Source organism: Lutzomyia longipalpis, chromosome 2 (genome assembly GCF_024334085.1).
Source record: "Lutzomyia longipalpis isolate SR_M1_2022 chromosome 2, ASM2433408v1".
NCBI classification, from domain to species: domain Eukaryota; kingdom Metazoa; phylum Arthropoda; class Insecta; order Diptera; family Psychodidae; genus Lutzomyia; species Lutzomyia longipalpis.
Window position 1 is genome coordinate 1,463,575 of NC_074708.1, and position 17,280 is coordinate 1,480,854.

The 17,280-nt window shown below is 34.0% G+C and overlaps 1 protein-coding gene across 4 annotated transcripts in view; it reads right to left on the reverse strand.

The window, feature by feature from the left end:
- LOC129788488 (uncharacterized) overlaps positions 1-17,280 on the reverse strand; it is a 47,978-nt gene that overhangs the window by 18,864 nt on the left and 11,834 nt on the right. For all 4 annotated transcript variants that reach the window (XM_055824611.1, XM_055824612.1, XM_055824613.1 and 1 more), the window contains exons 3-4: positions 1,344-1,562; positions 883-1,244 (exon numbers count right to left, since the gene is read on the reverse strand). In XM_055824611.1, the coding sequence (XP_055680586.1) occupies positions 883-1,170 (288 nt within the window). In that variant the 5' untranslated portion in view covers positions 1,171-1,244; positions 1,344-1,562. The remainder of the gene's footprint in view (positions 1-882; positions 1,245-1,343; positions 1,563-17,280) is intronic.

Below are 17,280 nucleotides of genomic sequence, written 5' to 3' on the forward strand. Positions count from 1 at the left end.
GTGGACTTTTTATTCTCATCATTTCCCTTTCCGCATTACAAAACATTTTAATTAATATTTAATTAAACGGAATATAAAGTCCCCCTTTCCTACCGGGCGGTGGTGGTGATTGTGTACATGAAGGAGATTCAAATGAAGTTATTACGGACATTTTGATAACAAATTTTAGAAAGAAAAGACAAAATGGAAATCACAAAATGACGACATAAATTTCCTATATAATAATTCGCATCATATACATTTAATATTGCTGCCAACAGTGGGCTCAATGATGGCACGAGGGGGTGTATTGAGAGCATTAAAATGTGACCTTATAGCATCTGCTTCAATGTATATGATGGTGGAGGACAAGCAAATTTCCAACAATGCTAACATAGAACTAATTTTATCCTGAACTTGTACCGCATCGTTCCATGCCTAAAGTGGTTGTTGAATTGTGTGTGAGTGCTGCAGATATTGTTGGGTGGGTAGATGGGGGTGGACCCTATTCGCATTTCCATGGAGCAGTTAATTAAATTGATCCAGGTGAAAGGTGTACACCAATATTCGAGTGATTTTCTACTCATGCGGTAAAATTGTATTTCACTAACTAGTAGCCATGGAACAAGATAATAGAGGAAATTGATGAGGTTTTGCGGTTTAATTTGCTCTATGTTATGAATGTAACTCAATATTTCATTCAAAATTTTCACAATACAGTGTTTGTAGAGAGATTCCGAAGGCTTTTATTGGCATTAATTTACTTGAGAAATTTCTATTATTTTTGTGAAGGTGTATGGAAGACTTTTACTATCGTTAAAAAAGCCCTCACGTTGTTGAATACTGAGAGCCCATTAATAAAATACAATTAAGCTTTATATTGATAGTTTATATGCGATTTACCTTATCGAATGCCATAGGCCTGGAGAGTTTCTCAAGGTTTTGGGTTTGCTGACTTGCCGCCAATGAAACTGTTGTGCCACCCCCACCGCCGCCACCTGCACCCTGTGCGGAGGAGGAGGCAACAGTGCAGGTGGTAGCAGCCGAAGAGGATGCCACGGAAGAGCCACCACCGACAGATGTTATCTGGATTGTGGGAAAGCTGAGGGCAGCCGGCTGCGGTGACTGAAGATTCTGCTGCTTCTCCTTGTCTTTGTCTGGCGGTACGACGCCAGAGCTGGGCGGCTCCATTGCCACCAGTTTGGGAGATGGACAACTACTCTAGCCAAACTCCATTATTTTGCTGTGTTTGCATGAAAATCTCACTGTGAAGAAAAGATGAAAATTAATTAATTAATTAATTTTATTTAATTAATTTTTAGAAAATATTTCAATAAAAAAAGAATTAATTAATATAAACTTACATAACTCCATTTATAGATATCCTTTGTTTCTCTGACTTTTACTACACACTGTATTGCCTTATGCCACAGTGATTTATTAGATGAATCGTCTACAATCTTCGATTGCTCGAAGAGATCTTCACGAGACGGAATCTGGGGCTGCGACCAGAACAGACAATATGTATCTGTATGCAGCGGTTCGAGCCCCTCACCCATCTCGGCGTCACCCCCACATGCGATCTGCAAAGAAAAAGAAAATCATGTCTCTAAATGCAGCAATTAAGCAAAATGTTAAGTGTTCCTTAAATACTAAAATGGAGAGACAGTGGCACACAAACTTTCCCCCCAACGTAATGACCGAAACTCCTTCGTCGGTGTCATTATTAGCAAATTCACTAAAGAGTCATTATCCAATGTTTAGGGGTAGACCTCGGTATCCCACACACACACACACACCCTACATAAAAAGCCCCCCCCCACACTTCACTTAACAACCCAATCTGTGTGGTGAGCTGTTTTTACCCTCCACGTGGCCTAATGTCCCCAATTTGCTAACTTTTCATAGATTTTTCATCATCATGGGCAATGATTTTCTGCGCCGAGGCAAAATCACAAATTGCCGGTTCGTTGGCATTCCCCCCATCCCTCCTAAACCACACCCACACCCCTTGTCCATCCCAAACCCCCATTGTCATCATCATCATTACCATCAACGATGGGGTGTTGGGGAGAAGGCAGTGCGGGTGGTGGAAAAAAAAGTCAAGAGCAATATCCTTCAACTTTTCCCTCAACACATGAAAAGTTGTGACTTCCACCATCCCTTTGGCTTCAATTCCATCGCCCCAAACACCCCCACTTTTTGTCTGCTGAGATTTCACCCTATCCGCCTTTTCATCTCGGCACATTTTTCGCTTCCACCCCCCTCGGGACAGATTATTCTTTACGCACATTTAATACACTACAGAAAATTCATAATACAACATGGTCCTTTCATGCATTGAAATTTCATGGTGGGTACATGGGGATAATTTTCTCGTGTGATGTATCCCTTCAAACTCCCCCTGTTCTTTTTTTTTCCTAGCTCCCTGTCTCTTATCTCTTTGATGGGAAAGCTCTATATATTTCACTTTTTCATCTCATCTCTTTTCTGTGTGCGCACCATGGAATGCCAAAAGGAAAATGTTTATCGCATAGAATGCAGAATATTCTTCTTCAAGTATATTGTTGACTTTGACAAACATCTCACACACAGGAAGGAGTGAAAAAAAATTGAAAAGAATTTTAAATTTAGAATATACATACTTGGGTAAATTATGTATATGTAACAAATATAAGTTTGTCTGTTCTGTGCAAGCAAAATTCTTCTAGTTTACCCCAATTGACGGTATATTTTAACGTTCTTTCCGTGTTTTAATGCACTTCTCAGGAAGGAAATTGAATTCTATACAATTTCCATTAATTAATTGAATTCTTCTGGAAATTATTGCATGTTATTTTTAAATATTCATCTTTTATTTCTTCATTTAAACTGAAAAGCAATTTAATTTTGTCTTTTTATGGCTTTCCATAGAAGTTCAAATAAATCAAATGGTATAGGGAAATAAGAAAGTGTTGTGAAGTAAATGTCTAAAAGGAGAACATTATAATTTATCTCTGATGCGCCATTGCATTCTGTATGCAAAGAGAATGTAATAAATTAATCAATAATGAATGAAATATTAATTTGAGAGGGAAAAAATAGCAAAGAGGTTGAGTTGACAAGTGGAAAATTTACATAATTTTTTTTTTTGATAAAAGGTCAAATAATCCCCAAAAACAACCCTCATGGGGGATATTGCTTTTGGATTTTAACTGCCCCTCAACAACAACAATTAAAAGAAAAAATGTGATGGATTCACATTTAAGCCTCACATATGTATGTAACTTATCTTCGTTAATATTTCAGAAAGGCAACTTCTGAGAGCTTTTCTCGGCTTCTGGGTAGAAGCTTTTCGGCTCCGGTGGAAGCTTCGCTCCCACACAATCCGTGTGTGGAGAACACTTTAAAACCACGTATGGAGCGCCACATTCCTCTCAAGCACAGACCTTTTGATAATACCTAAAATCTCGTGAAAAGTGCAATTGAAAGTTTATTCTTTTGTTGAATTTTTCCCCATAGAATGGTGGAAAATTCTCAATTTTTCTTCATAGCAGCGAAATGGTAACAAAAGAAGTCTTTGTGATGAGTTTCCAATAGTTTTTCTTTCATTTATTTTTTTTAAATTTTTTTCCCTTCGTTAACTGTTAGAGAAATTTTCTCTGTCTCTTTTGTTCGTATTAAATAAAACATTAATTAAAAAGAAAACTTCTCTACAAAATTATCTTCTGTTCTATTTATTTAAATTCTTATCCCCAGAAGGATATATGTATGTTTGGTTAATATTTGTCACACTTGAGAGAGTCAAACATGAAAAAGCGACGGTGCTCTAATTTTAGTAATTTATGGAGAAAGTTTTAAATTATGTTTCCAGGAGCTTTGTGAACAAAGTTGATACAGCTATGCCATAATTATATGCAAATATCATTGGGATGAAATTAATGTTTATTTATTTAATTCATTCTATATTTACTAATATGTAATTAGCAGATTCAATGATTTTGAATTATTCCATAAATGATTTTTCTTTTCATGAAATTTTTAATTATTTATATTACAAACATAAATTATCATATATTGCAACTTTTCTTGCATTTTAAAAGAATTCATACCTATAAATTATTGATTAAAAAATATTCTCTGCTTATTTATTTGATTGAAAAAAACATATTGAAAACATATTGATCAAAACATATTTAACTGATTCGCCATTTCGCCTCTCACCACCGACTCATTTTTATGTATAAAGCGCTTCGCAGAGAAATTTGGCAATATTATTTAAATTTATTCACATTAAACCATGTTTAGCGATCTTTCTGCATGCGTGCTCGTAATGGGATCGAAAACATCTTGACAAAGTGATGCATATGACACAAATTGAAGCCTGCATACATCCATCATATATGTATATTTGCCATAAAATTCATGAGAGTAGTTATTTTAGAAAATTTATGAACTATTTCACGCGAAATTTCTCATAAATGAGTCAGGATTTCATTAAGTTAAGCTTCCATTGACATAAGGATGTGTATATATAAGTTAAAGTTAAGGATATTAAAAGAAGAAATAAAAATTTTCATGACATAGAAATACTAAATTGGGTTTATTTCTAAAACTCAATTTTAATTATTAGTTTATTCTACTGACATTGATTAGTTATAGTTTACGTGCATCTTTCTCCCTTGGGGATTATTCCTTTGATGTATTTGGGAATTTAATTGAAATTTTGATAAAGGTGAAAATTGTCAAGGTATTTCTGTCACAAAATTGATAAACTATTTCACTTCTATCAATTGATAATGTGGGAGTATTGATCAAGATTGGAATTTACATAATGCCAAATGGAGAAATTGAGGGAAATGACTCAAACTTGACCCCATTAGACTAGGGGTAATGAAGCGATTTATTGTCGAAGCATATAGCATAGTTCGTAGTACTATATTGTGATACAGGCATGTGCCAGAAATAATTAAACCTTGATTTGATTCTGAAAAGTTGGATAAATTTGCAAAAAGGATTAAAAGAAGCTTTCAATGAAGAAAACTTTTTAAGAAATAGAAATAAATTTCAAACTTTAATATTTAATTTATCCTGGCATAATATATTTACATGGACCTGAACATTATTTCTGGCACACATCTGTATATGTTGGGAGTTTTTAATATTTTAAAAGATGAATGAATTCTTAAATGACTTCCGTGTATGGGGTATCTCATAATTTTCTTTTAAAACAGACTTGAAAGAATTTTAGGGTAAAAGTTTTCCAATTATATTACCTAAGTTGAAAAGATTTATTTTGCCTTTGGTGAGTTTGTGAATATGAAAAGGGATTAATATTTAAAATGCCTCTGGGAGACCTTATAATGTAATACTTTACATAGAGAAAAAAAAACTTGGAAGTATACCTTGTTTAATTTAAAGTTCTCTTACCAATAATATTTTTTAATACATGGAATATTTATAGATTTCTTTTGCTTGAAAATTTTGATTTTCTGCTCTATTTTATCAGTCAAATATTTATATTTTCCAATTTACCATGAAGGGAATTTACCTACTTATGTTTTTAATGTAATTATGGCATTACATGCCTCACTTCCGGTGTAACTTAATGAAGTAATTTTTAGATGGTGTATAAGGGGGAAGATGACACACAAAATACGACAACAATGGGAGTCAAGACAATTCAATAAACTTTACGTTATAATATAATTTTATGTTTAATGCTTAAAATTTAATGCCACAAACTGGAATTTTGCAATTTGGAAGTGGAATAATTATTGTGTGAGGGATCTAATTAGCGTTAAGCATCATTTAATAAAAAAAATACGACTTACTAATTAACTTTTGCATAATTAGCATAATTTATTTTCTCCCCAAACTATTTACAGTTTATGCTGAAAATTAATAATGTTGGGATGTTTTCTGCACAATCATTGAGCATTTTTTGAAACATAATTAAATTGAAATTAAAAGTTTATTTCACAAAAATAATATAAAAAAAAGAGAAAAACTGTGTTTAATTAAATGAAAAATGAAATTTATCGTCAGAAAATTTTTCTATTTCAGCACTTCTGTGGGGTTTTAGCACGAAGCATTAATGCTATCTTTTATTCAATATCCAATCGCCAATCTTATCGTTATATTAATGATTTCTGTCCAAATGAACACGCGGTGGAATAGTATCAAAAAAAAAGGTGTGTGGGTGGGATGAGTGCGAATCATAAAATGTGATTTAACAGCTTTATTATTCCTCTGCCCGCCAGGTATTATTGCCACCTTTTATCTATAAACCAAAGAACTGTGTGATATGTATAATTCCAATATCAGCATTCACAATCGCAATGTGCGAAAATGATGCCTCTCTCTCTCGGTGCGTTATCTGACTCCGCACATTGGAAATATTACCTCTCAAATGGGAAATCTATGTGACGAGCAAGGCGAGTAAATTCTTTGATGATACGACAAGAGATAGAAATTTAATCCAACTCAACACTACCTCTCTATTCCCGATGAATCATAACAATATTTCTCAAATCATCCACTTCTATATACGCCCTCCCATCCCCACAGAAGCCATCCCCACACAATTCTCTCGGGGTTGTACGTTTGAAACATTTCGGTTATCCATCCTCCATGCAAGAGATGTGAAGAGACTTGGCCTCATTTCACAGATCTCGTGCAAACTTAATATTTGAATGACGGCTGAAATGTACCTTTTTAGTTATTGAGCACAGAGATAATTTTGTTTTCCACCGAGAACATTCGCCTCGTTATTTTACTTTAATACATTTTTTTTCTCACACTCACAAATTTTCTTTCCCCATCCAACATATTCACAAAGTTCTGCCCGCATGCGATACTTAAAATTACTCACAGAGTGATGAAAAATTGGTCATTTATATATTCACTGTGAAGAGTTGTGTATATAGCAATAATAATAATATTTATACGATTTTACTATTACGCACAGTTTATTCATCCATTTATTCACGAAGAATTTTTTTTATGTATAGGCAGTCTATGTAAAGTTATGAAAAAATATTGCACAGAGAAAAATAAGTCTTATTGAGCCTGTTTCACACTTAAACACGCAGTTTTTAGCATAGGAAAAAAAATATGAAAATCCAATTGAGATTCAAATTGTTATAAGATCTTTAATTTTTTTTGCATATCGGAATTAGGAAAATTTTTCTCTCTGTGTACAATATCTGCCCTTCCAACAAAATTTATTTCTTTGAAAGAATTTAAGAATGAAAAAAATTGAAACAAGAATTTTAATTAAAGAGTGGATTATACGAGGGAAATTCTCATTTAAAGGTGTTCCACTCAGTGTTTCTTAAAAATTATTTTGTGGGCTTCATCTCATCTCCTTCAAAATAATAAAATGAGAGGGTTTGATGAGGAGCTTTTTTAATCCCCAATTTCATCATACGATAGGGTTGGGAACCATTCCCGCATGTTTTCTCCCCCAAAATATTGACTCCCGTATCCGTTATTGCTCTATTTGGGGTGCTTCAATATCTCTTCGTGCCTCGTTGAATCTCAATTGTTGTCTCCCCCATGTCAGCGTTAATCAAATTATAATACGGCAAATGAGCTTTTATGGAAAATCAACTCCCAAAAATATCATTCCAATGTTTACTGAAAACGTGAGGAAATGCTAAAGATATCCTCCCTTTTGCTGCTAAGCAAGGTTAATGAAGATTCTCTTTTTTGTGACTTGTTCAATTTATACCGAAGAATGGAAGAAAAGTCCATGAAAAGCCAATGGTTTGGTCACAATTACATAGTCTACAGAGGTATATAAATTTAATTTGACACAGTGATGGTCATTTGTCATATTTTTCTTTCACACTCTAGCCACATGTATATATAACCAAACAGGGTGCTTTTTGGTATCGATGAGGGAATAATTGGTCTCATGGTGTGAAAATGAAGGAGAAGTAAAATCTCTGCAATTCACTGGAAAATTAATCATCATTCTTCTGACAGTTATTTCCTCAACTTTACTCGTTCTTTTCCCCATTTTGCGCCCCTAAAATTAACTACGGCATGTTCAGTTTAAGGACTTTTGCCAATTTTCCTAATTTTCTCTCTCCTTCTCAGTAAAAAGTATGTTGGGAAGAGAAAAAAAATGCAATTTATCTTGTCTTTTCTATATAGTGAATAAGATGAAGTTTTGTTCTACTTATTTCTTAATCTAATTATTAATGCACGATGCTACAGCGCACACACATCCTTTTGGGATTAAAGAAGCACAAGAAATAAGATTGCAGGAAGCTCATATTGAAAAATTTAAATTAAGTTAAAAGAATAAATTCGAATTTAATTAATTAAATTAATTTTGAGTTCTTAAGCGTATTTAATGAAGAATATTGGAAGGAAATTGAGACTTTAGGGCCAAAAAGGTCTAAAATAAAATGCTCCAAGTTCTTTATAAAGGAAACTTCATTGCAGAATTTTTGCAAGTCATTTCACGCTTCACTGGTATAGAGAAATTAATTTCTAAGCCCGGAAAATCTTCCTTTTGATTTAAGAGGAATTCTTTTCCTATCAAAATGTCGATATCAGCAAAATGCAGTGCAAGTCTTCCGAAACTTGATCCATTCATTTCTTCCCTCAACGTTCGTGCTTCTCACCAAACGTCTTTGTTCCACCATCCAATTTCCTTCATCACTTTCGTATAATCTTAAAGAAATTGGTTGGTGCTTTATAGCTCTAGTTAGCTACATATAGCATTGGAATTTTCCTTTTGTCCTGGGAGAAAACAATTGATTGATGCCTCTTCAGCACTTTTCAATTTTGTGCTTCGTTGCAACTACATTTTTTTTATCCTATCTCACACTGGTTATTTATTTTGTAAAATCAATGCGACATTTTGCCAATGTCGTGTCTATTTCACATCGTTGTCCATTTAATTTTACTGCATCCCTCTAGGCTGTATAATAATGGCATGGAAACAAAATACAAAGCAAATAGTTTTTAAATTATATTCAGGATAAATGTACAAAAGAGCCTTTCATTGCATCACTGCACATTGAAATATTATTCCAACACCTCGTGGTAAATGAAGGGTAATTAAGTTTAACAAAGTTCATTTTATCTGCAATAATCTACCTGGTATCTACTCTAAAATTATTTAATTTTAAGCATATTATTTCATTCATTTCATTTGAGCTCTATTGATAAACTACAAATCATAAAATTGGAGAGAGATAGTATTTTTCAATACTAATTAAACTAATCGAAGATAATTTAATAACAAATTAATTTTATCCGATATTTCTATTTAAAATTGGGAATACAGAATGAAATTAATTAACGATTTATTTTGTGTGAAAAAAAGGATATTTAGAGCAGAATATTTATCTTCTATAGACAGGATAAAATGGTAAAATTTATTTGGAGATAAATTTACTTGTTATCAAAACTATAACTATATTAGTTCAGTAGCGTTTCAATCAATATTCATGGGACATAGCGAATATGATGGTCTAATCCAGAGATTTTCTCATGCATGACCAATAAAATATGTATCACAGTGGAAAAGCTTTCTATAAATCATCATATTGTGTCAGTGATATTTTCCTATTTTATGTATTTTTGAAGGTGAGCATAATATTGAAGATCACAGAGTGAGGCAATCGAGGTGCCTATTCACCCCAATTTCCAATAAAATGAATTCAAAACCAAATTTCACATTTTGGATTTAATTGAAATTCCCCCCGGATTTATCTTCATCCTTTTATCTTGTTAATCCTCCTACAAGGAGTGTGAAAGAATATAAATTAAAAATCTGCCATTAAGGCCAGTAGGACGTTTCGGGGTAAGACTGAAAATTCTAGTCCTTCGTTTGTCAATGATGCTCTAATGATTTTTTGATTAAGTTGCATTAAGCTTCTCTTTTCTTTTTTCTTCTCCATCTCTTTGCCTCACGGACCATCATATAACAATTAAAAGTGCTGACTGAGAAATGTGGCTTTTTTCCTTGAAAATTTGCTGTGAGAATGCAAAGATAAATCTAAAAAAGCGGGACTATGAGGTCGCTCCCCATTATACAGAGAGGGTGGTAAATGTCTTCAATGAGAGCGTTCAATGGAGATTTTTCCCTCGTGAATAATTCGTATTCTTTAGCATCCCCTCCAACACTTTTCCTCACACCTTTCTCTCATTTTCAATATACATATATATAGCAAATGGATTAAGAGTATTGCGAAGGTTGTCTTTCCGGGAAGAAATGCAAAATCCAATGAATGCAATTTAAATGTAAAATTTTATGCAATAAGCATTCTTTCTTCTCACACAAATTTCACGGAAACAAATATCTAATGCAATTTTGCAGAGAAACAAAATTCAAATGGTCGTATGGAGAACTAATAAAATATTTCATGTGGTTGTACGTAAAGTGTTGGAAGTATCAAGTAAAATTTTCAATTTGGCAAACTTCCATTTAAAAATCACGAATATTGCATTTCAGGAATTTATGTTACAAAATTTACAAAGTTCACCTGTTGGAATTTTCATGAAATTTTACTGAAGAATGAATTTTAGTGCGAATTTAATTTAGGTATAAAAATTAAAGATTTCTTCAAGACTTCAAAATGTCCTTAAAAGAGAAATGTTTTTTTACTATATAATTTTTTATGTTCTGGAAAAGGTCATATGGGGGGTGAAGAGGCAGCTTCAAGGCATGAGGGATATTAGGTAAATGTTTTCATTTGCTTAATAGGGGGTCTATATATGTAGTCCTCATTTGTGGGAGCACCACCAGATGTAATTTGAATTGGCTTCTCTTCTTTTCAATTTACTTAATTGCATTTGAACCCTTCTCAAGCATCTTTCTCTACATAGCATCCGTATATGAGTTCTTAAAGCGATATACATATAGGCCAGGAGGAGGTAGACGAAGAGCAAAAAAAAACGATGTTGAGGTTTCTTCACGTCAGTCTATCTGAATTTGGTTTATATTCTCGCCCACTCGCAAAAAGATTGCCACACTTTCTTCCAACGGATTTACCCGCCACATCGGAGTTCTTTTATATGTTCTCCATGCTACCATCTTTCTCTGTGAATGGGCTGTGTGGAGGAATTCAACTGTTATCTAAAAAGGGGGTGGCTGCCGTGACGTCATTAGGCCGTTTGTGACAATTCCAGTCGAGGTTTATTGTTGGTGGTGTGTGGATGGCGCGATATATTAGGAAGAGCGCAATGAAAGTGGTTATAGGGTCGTATACGATGATGGTGGGTTATAAGAAGGGGTTGCACCGCATCACATACATACATATATGAGCTTGTGCGAAAGATGTGTGAAAATCGTAAAATATACAGAAATTTATCAGGCTTTTTTCCACCTACACACTTTGTGCAAAGGAATGTTGCGTGAAAATTAGTAGAAAGGTGAGAAGAAAATTCCTCGTAACATTCCTGTGACAGGAACGAGTGGAAATTCATCTCTCAACTAAATCGTAAATTTGTCACATACACAGAAAATCTATTAAGGCATTCTTGGAAATGTTATGATCCTTTAGTAATTATTACTGCCATGGAAATTCTAACGTTTTGATTTTGATAGAGCATCTATATAATGTTTTCCAATAAATACCTTTCTTCGTAGGAAAATTCTTTTGATATTTTCTTTTTCTTTTGTAAGCAGAATTCTGAATCATAAAATAATTATTTATTGTAGGAAACACATCCTTTGAGGACAAAATGTAATGTTCCCTTGTTAGAGCAAATCAACAAATGGAACAATTACTTTGATTTAGAGGTTTGAATAAGATCGCCATTCCCTATTTAAATTCTTCTATATTCTATCAGAAAAATAATTTTATTTTTTAGCAAAAAATGTTTTTTCATATATTTTTATTTGAAATAAAACTATGTTATATAGTTATAAAATTTACTCTTGCGCAATATCTCATATGATATTTAGAATAAAGTTTAAACATGGGAAATTTCACATACATACATACATAGATATATGTACATACATATATAGATACTGCAGTGAACTTTACAAAATCAACAAGAACGTGATTCAAACGATGAAGTGTTTGCAGAACAAACACAATATATAATTTGAAACAAAAGGCGAATCCCTGGAATTGATGGGAAAACCTCCAAAATATTTCCCATATATACATAAATGTATGTATGTTGCCTCTGGGGAAGAAATGGGGTTTCGCAGTGTTTATCAAATCATTCCCAGTTGCATCACACCCCCATACCGCCCATTCCACCCAAGCCCGAGGTTGAAATATTGAATTGAGTTTGAGTGAATAAAGTGCATTTGGTATGCATTCTCGTGCCTCAGTTGCACGTGGCTGGTGCCAAGGCATCTTCGTGCACAGCGCGTATGTGTCGGGAAAATTGAATTAATTTGCTGTTACTGTATTTATTAATAAGTACAAAACGCTACCTAATAAACAGGATAGGGGTTGGCATGTGGACTCCATCCCACCTCTCCATCCCAACTCACTCATACATTTTATTCCTGCCACGTGCAAATTATGTTTCAGTGCCATTTGAAACAAACTTTTGTTGGCTTTTCCACATAAAATTACGCAACAGTTGTCGACGAGACTGAAAGCCATCAAAATCCCCCTTATGCCATTCTAAACGGGACCTTAAAATCAGGAAGAAGGGGAAGAAGGGTATATTATGCAATACGTGAAAGTTTTGCATCAGGTGGAACTCTTTTTTTTACCCAAGAATTGCAATGCAAAAAGCTGTGTCTGAAAGAAACACAGCTAAAATTCAATTATATTCAATTGGGGCAAATAATTATTTGAATAAGAAGACACAAAGTTCGCAAATATACTATATATAATTTCCTAATTAGGTCATCCCCTTCCACGCGAAAGAATGCTAAATTGTTGAGAAAAAAACAAGAAGAAATTGACAAAAGGGGAAATGCGAAAAAAAGAGCTTTTGGCATAACTTGCTAATTTATCCATTTCTTCCAACAACCCTTTTGATAAAAAGATACTTTTGCCTAAAGATACTTCTGTGTGCGGTAATATTTCATCGTCCTTTCCCATCAGCCATGGGAAGAGCCTTATACTATACTTCTCATCCAAGCCCGTGGAAAATGTTTAAGAGTGAATTTTAAATGAGATTCAACATAAATTTTCCTCTTCATTAAATTTGTTTATCTCGAATTAATTGTGAATTTAGCATGATAACAAATTTTCCGTAAATTTATGCTCATGAATTTCCTCCTGCGGATGTCTCTCTCTCTCGCATTTTGCACATTAGTAGGAAAATGATTAGGAAGGATGAAGAGAAATTTCTGCAAAATTCTCTGTGTTAGTGAATTTGAAGGTATAATGCAATAACGTTACAATAGAATCTTTATGAAAACAGATGTTGCTATGAGAATGCAACATGTCTTTTGCATAAAATGATGTTGCATGCTATATACATAGTTTCTTCTCTACAACGCCAAATACTTTATTTTCTCAATAAGAAGGTACATGTGGATAGAGACACCTTCTCTAACTCTTCCACTCCCTTCTACCCCTGACTATGTAACATTGAGAAAATTATTCTGTAAAAAAAGTGCTTTAGCGTGGGTGAAAGGGGGGAGTCTCAATTTGAGAAGAGATGTGCTTAAATACACAATTCAACGAAGACAACACATTCCCAGTTTATATTCCCATTATTTGCTGGGATAATTTAGTCAACTCCTCTTAAGTATGTATGTTCTAGCAAAAGCATTCTCTTGGCACTCTCTCTCTCTCTCTCTCTCTCTCTATGTACATATATACCATCTTCATTCTATAACTTATCAAAGTTATGTCGTTCTGATGGGCACTTCAGTGTAAAATACTACACAGTTTTCCATCCGCCCCCCTCAAGTAGCTACAGAATAATTTAGTTGAGTCACTAAAACACCCTGCCGCTCTATACCTGGTTCTATATACAGTAAAAATATCTTGAAGTACTTTAGCTGTCTATTTTCTCCAACATAAACTTGAGGGAATTTTCTTGAAAAGCTTTAGCTGCCACTGCAACTTCGTAAAAGCTCTATAAATGGTTCAAAAGCTACGGAGAATTTTTTTCTGGAGAAAATTGCAAGAACTTTCCAAGTTCAATTTAAAACTCCTTTCGTCGTTTGGTGGATATGTAGATTTCCATCATCAGGCCTCTCAATAGTTGCAAATAGAAAAATATATAGTTTTTTTTAAAAGACATTTGTTACAGCTTAAACAAGAAGAAATAAGAGAGAAAGAAAATGATCTACCATTGTTCACATTCATTGACTATTCCTCAGTACAATGGTATGAAAAAATGGGCAAAACTGCTAAAATAAGACACAGGAGAATGTCTAAGAGAGAGAATGAGAAATACGAAGCACAATAATCCAAAAAGCTAAGTGAAGTGTAGAGTAATTTATGGTTTTTCATTTTCATCTTCTTCCTTCTCCCAATGACTTTCCCTCGCCGTTAGTACCCTCCTTACCCGCCTATTTTCCGCGGAGGTGCTTTTCCACTTCAATTTTTTTCACTCTCTTAGCTCTATCTCATCCAACACGCGTACAAATTATCCCTTAAAATCGTAAATTTCCTTCAAAAAGTGGTAATTGGCACGAGGAGAGGAGACTCTGGGAGCTTTTGATGGAGTTATGTATGTATTATATGAAGTACTTTTGTGCCAATTCTTCTTCCATCAACAATCCCTCTTCATTTGAACCCAACATCTCTCTCTCTCTCCTCATTCTGCGTGTTTAGTGGGCGGTGGGGAATGTGTAAACCAACAAAATTCACAACCCTCAGCATTTGGCACCACAGAGAGCATACCGAAATTGGAAAGCAAGAAGGAGTATTATGTGCGAGGGTTGGACTTTTATTAACAATAGAATATATAGAATCCAATAATCAAAAGAGGAAGATGGAAAATTGTGTGTTCTTGGCGTCGTCGCTAAAAGTGAAATATTCGCATTCTCCGCCACCATACCCCTATATATGTATGTATTGGCTTTTGTGGATGCTGTTGCGGTGGCAAAAGGAAGAAGTTTCATGGATAAAATCTTTCGGAAATATATATCTTGTAAACTCACACATTTTTCCCATTTTCCATTGCTTTTACACAACAAAACATCCATTTCCCACGATCACCCACCAAAAAAAATTCTGCTGTGGCCCATTCCTTCGTCGAGTTTTTTTTTCTCTCTACATTTTGGACGTGGATTAATCTTACATGAAAAATGAGCATAATTCAATTTCTCATGGCATATTTTATCTATTTTTATTCACATAGTCCTTTAACCCTTTATGGCAGAGCTTTCGCAATACACAAAATTCAATATTGAACTTACAAAATGCTACGCCCGTTACAATAACCAAAGCCAGACCCTTAAATTTGAATTTACACAACTCAATATCCTCTTGTAACATACTGACAAGAAATTTCATCTAAAAGCTTATACTATGTGTATGAAGCAGTACCATCGAGCTTATCGTACCATCTAACTACAAGTTTATGGAGTTTATGAGTAGAAAATTATATATGTATGAGGTTCACAGAACCGTTAAGAAGGAATTGTTCTGGAAAATGTCATTAAAGAGATGGGAAACCCACATAAATAACCCGAAAAGTTCCCATCACCAGACACATGGAAGAAGAGGCTGGAAATTTCATTTTTAATTTGCTGTCTACGTTAAAATTTGTAGCTCACTAAATTTGGCAAATAATACTTCTAACCTCTAGAATTTAAATTTTTAAAGAGCTAAAAGAATAAATTTTCTTGGTCTATTTCATATGAGAAAATGTTTAATGGAAAAGAAAATATTTTCTTTAATTTTTAAAATCTCAAATAAAATGAAAACAACTTCAAGAAAATTATCTTATTAAATTTAACATCAATACCCTGGAGAATAATTTAGGTTAATAAGACATATGATACGGGCATGATATGATATGGGCAAAAAATAAAATAACCCCAAAAGAGAGAGTTGATTGCTGAAATATTTTCTTATAAGAGAAAGAAGGTAAAAGTTTCTCCTCTTTAAGCTTCATTCATTTTCTCAATATCTTGTTAAGCTTCCCCCACAACCTTTTCCCGCAAATATCTTACCAACTCATCCTCGCGCGCACAAAAGCCCCAAGAGCGGTTTCATTTTAGGGTGGAAAAGGGGGTGAAAAAGAAGACCCCGTGTCTATCTAGAATGTAATCTAATAAAATGCGCCACCCACCCACGAGCGCGAAAGCTCGTTGAGCTATGTTGAGATTGGATCAAATCTTAATTCCCGATACACCGCACTTTTTTTTATCCTCAATATGAATAAATTATTGAATTACACTGACATGGAAGGATCGATTTTCCCGCCCAAAATTCATGGCTCATCAATCGAACGCAAGACCCTTTTCACGCGGACATGTAGAACGAGGTGTCCGGAATAGAATTATTTCCGGGTGTCGAAAGTGCCCGGTGGAGGAAAATCAGTTTCTCTATCAAAGTATGTTGTATACTCAAAACTCCCCAAGGAAGATGGTGAAGAGGGTACAAAGTTTTGCCAGTTTCATCGTCGAAAACTTGAATGTTGTGTGTTGAAAATTTGTATTGTGCAAAATTTCTTTCTTAAGGGGTGAAACATGTGGGAGGAATGGTCGGGGAATGGGGCCACAATTGGAAAAGTTGTGATACATGTATGTTGGGAAGATGCGAAGAATTCAAATTCAAGGAGAAAAAAAATTCCTCCTTGTGCCCAAAGCCACTACTATATACAAAATGTTATCATTTTGCCAAAAAGGAAAAGAAGAAAAAAAGTGTGAAAAATACAAATGATTCTCTCCCTCATAAATAAGAATTGTCTGCAAATACGGTTGTGTTAAGAGGAGGAATATGACCCGAGGGGGGAAGAAGAAAAAAAGATAAAGGAGATGCCATAAAAAATAGGAATGTAAAAATCTCTATATTTATTTTTCAAGGGAGAAGAATTTCATGAATGCTCCATCAATATGAATTATTATGGGAGTATTTATGCTCCTTGGAAGGGAATTTTTAATGCATTTATTTTTTTGCTTTCCTCCCTTTCAAACAAATAGATTAGTTATGTTGGTATTATGCTTAGAGAAGTAACTGTTTTTACATTCCTAAAGGATATTTTTTTCTATGCAATTTTTGAAAAGAATTTTATGTCCAAATAAAATTCTTTTCATAAAATTCTTTTGGAAAGATATTTTTAAAAAAAACTTTGCAAATTATTTTCGTTTTTGTAAAGAAAATATTTATATCAACTGATTTTGGTATCTTGGCGATATTTTTCGCACAAACTGGCGGCTTTCTGCTAGATGCTGATCGTAAAAAGAAAATACTC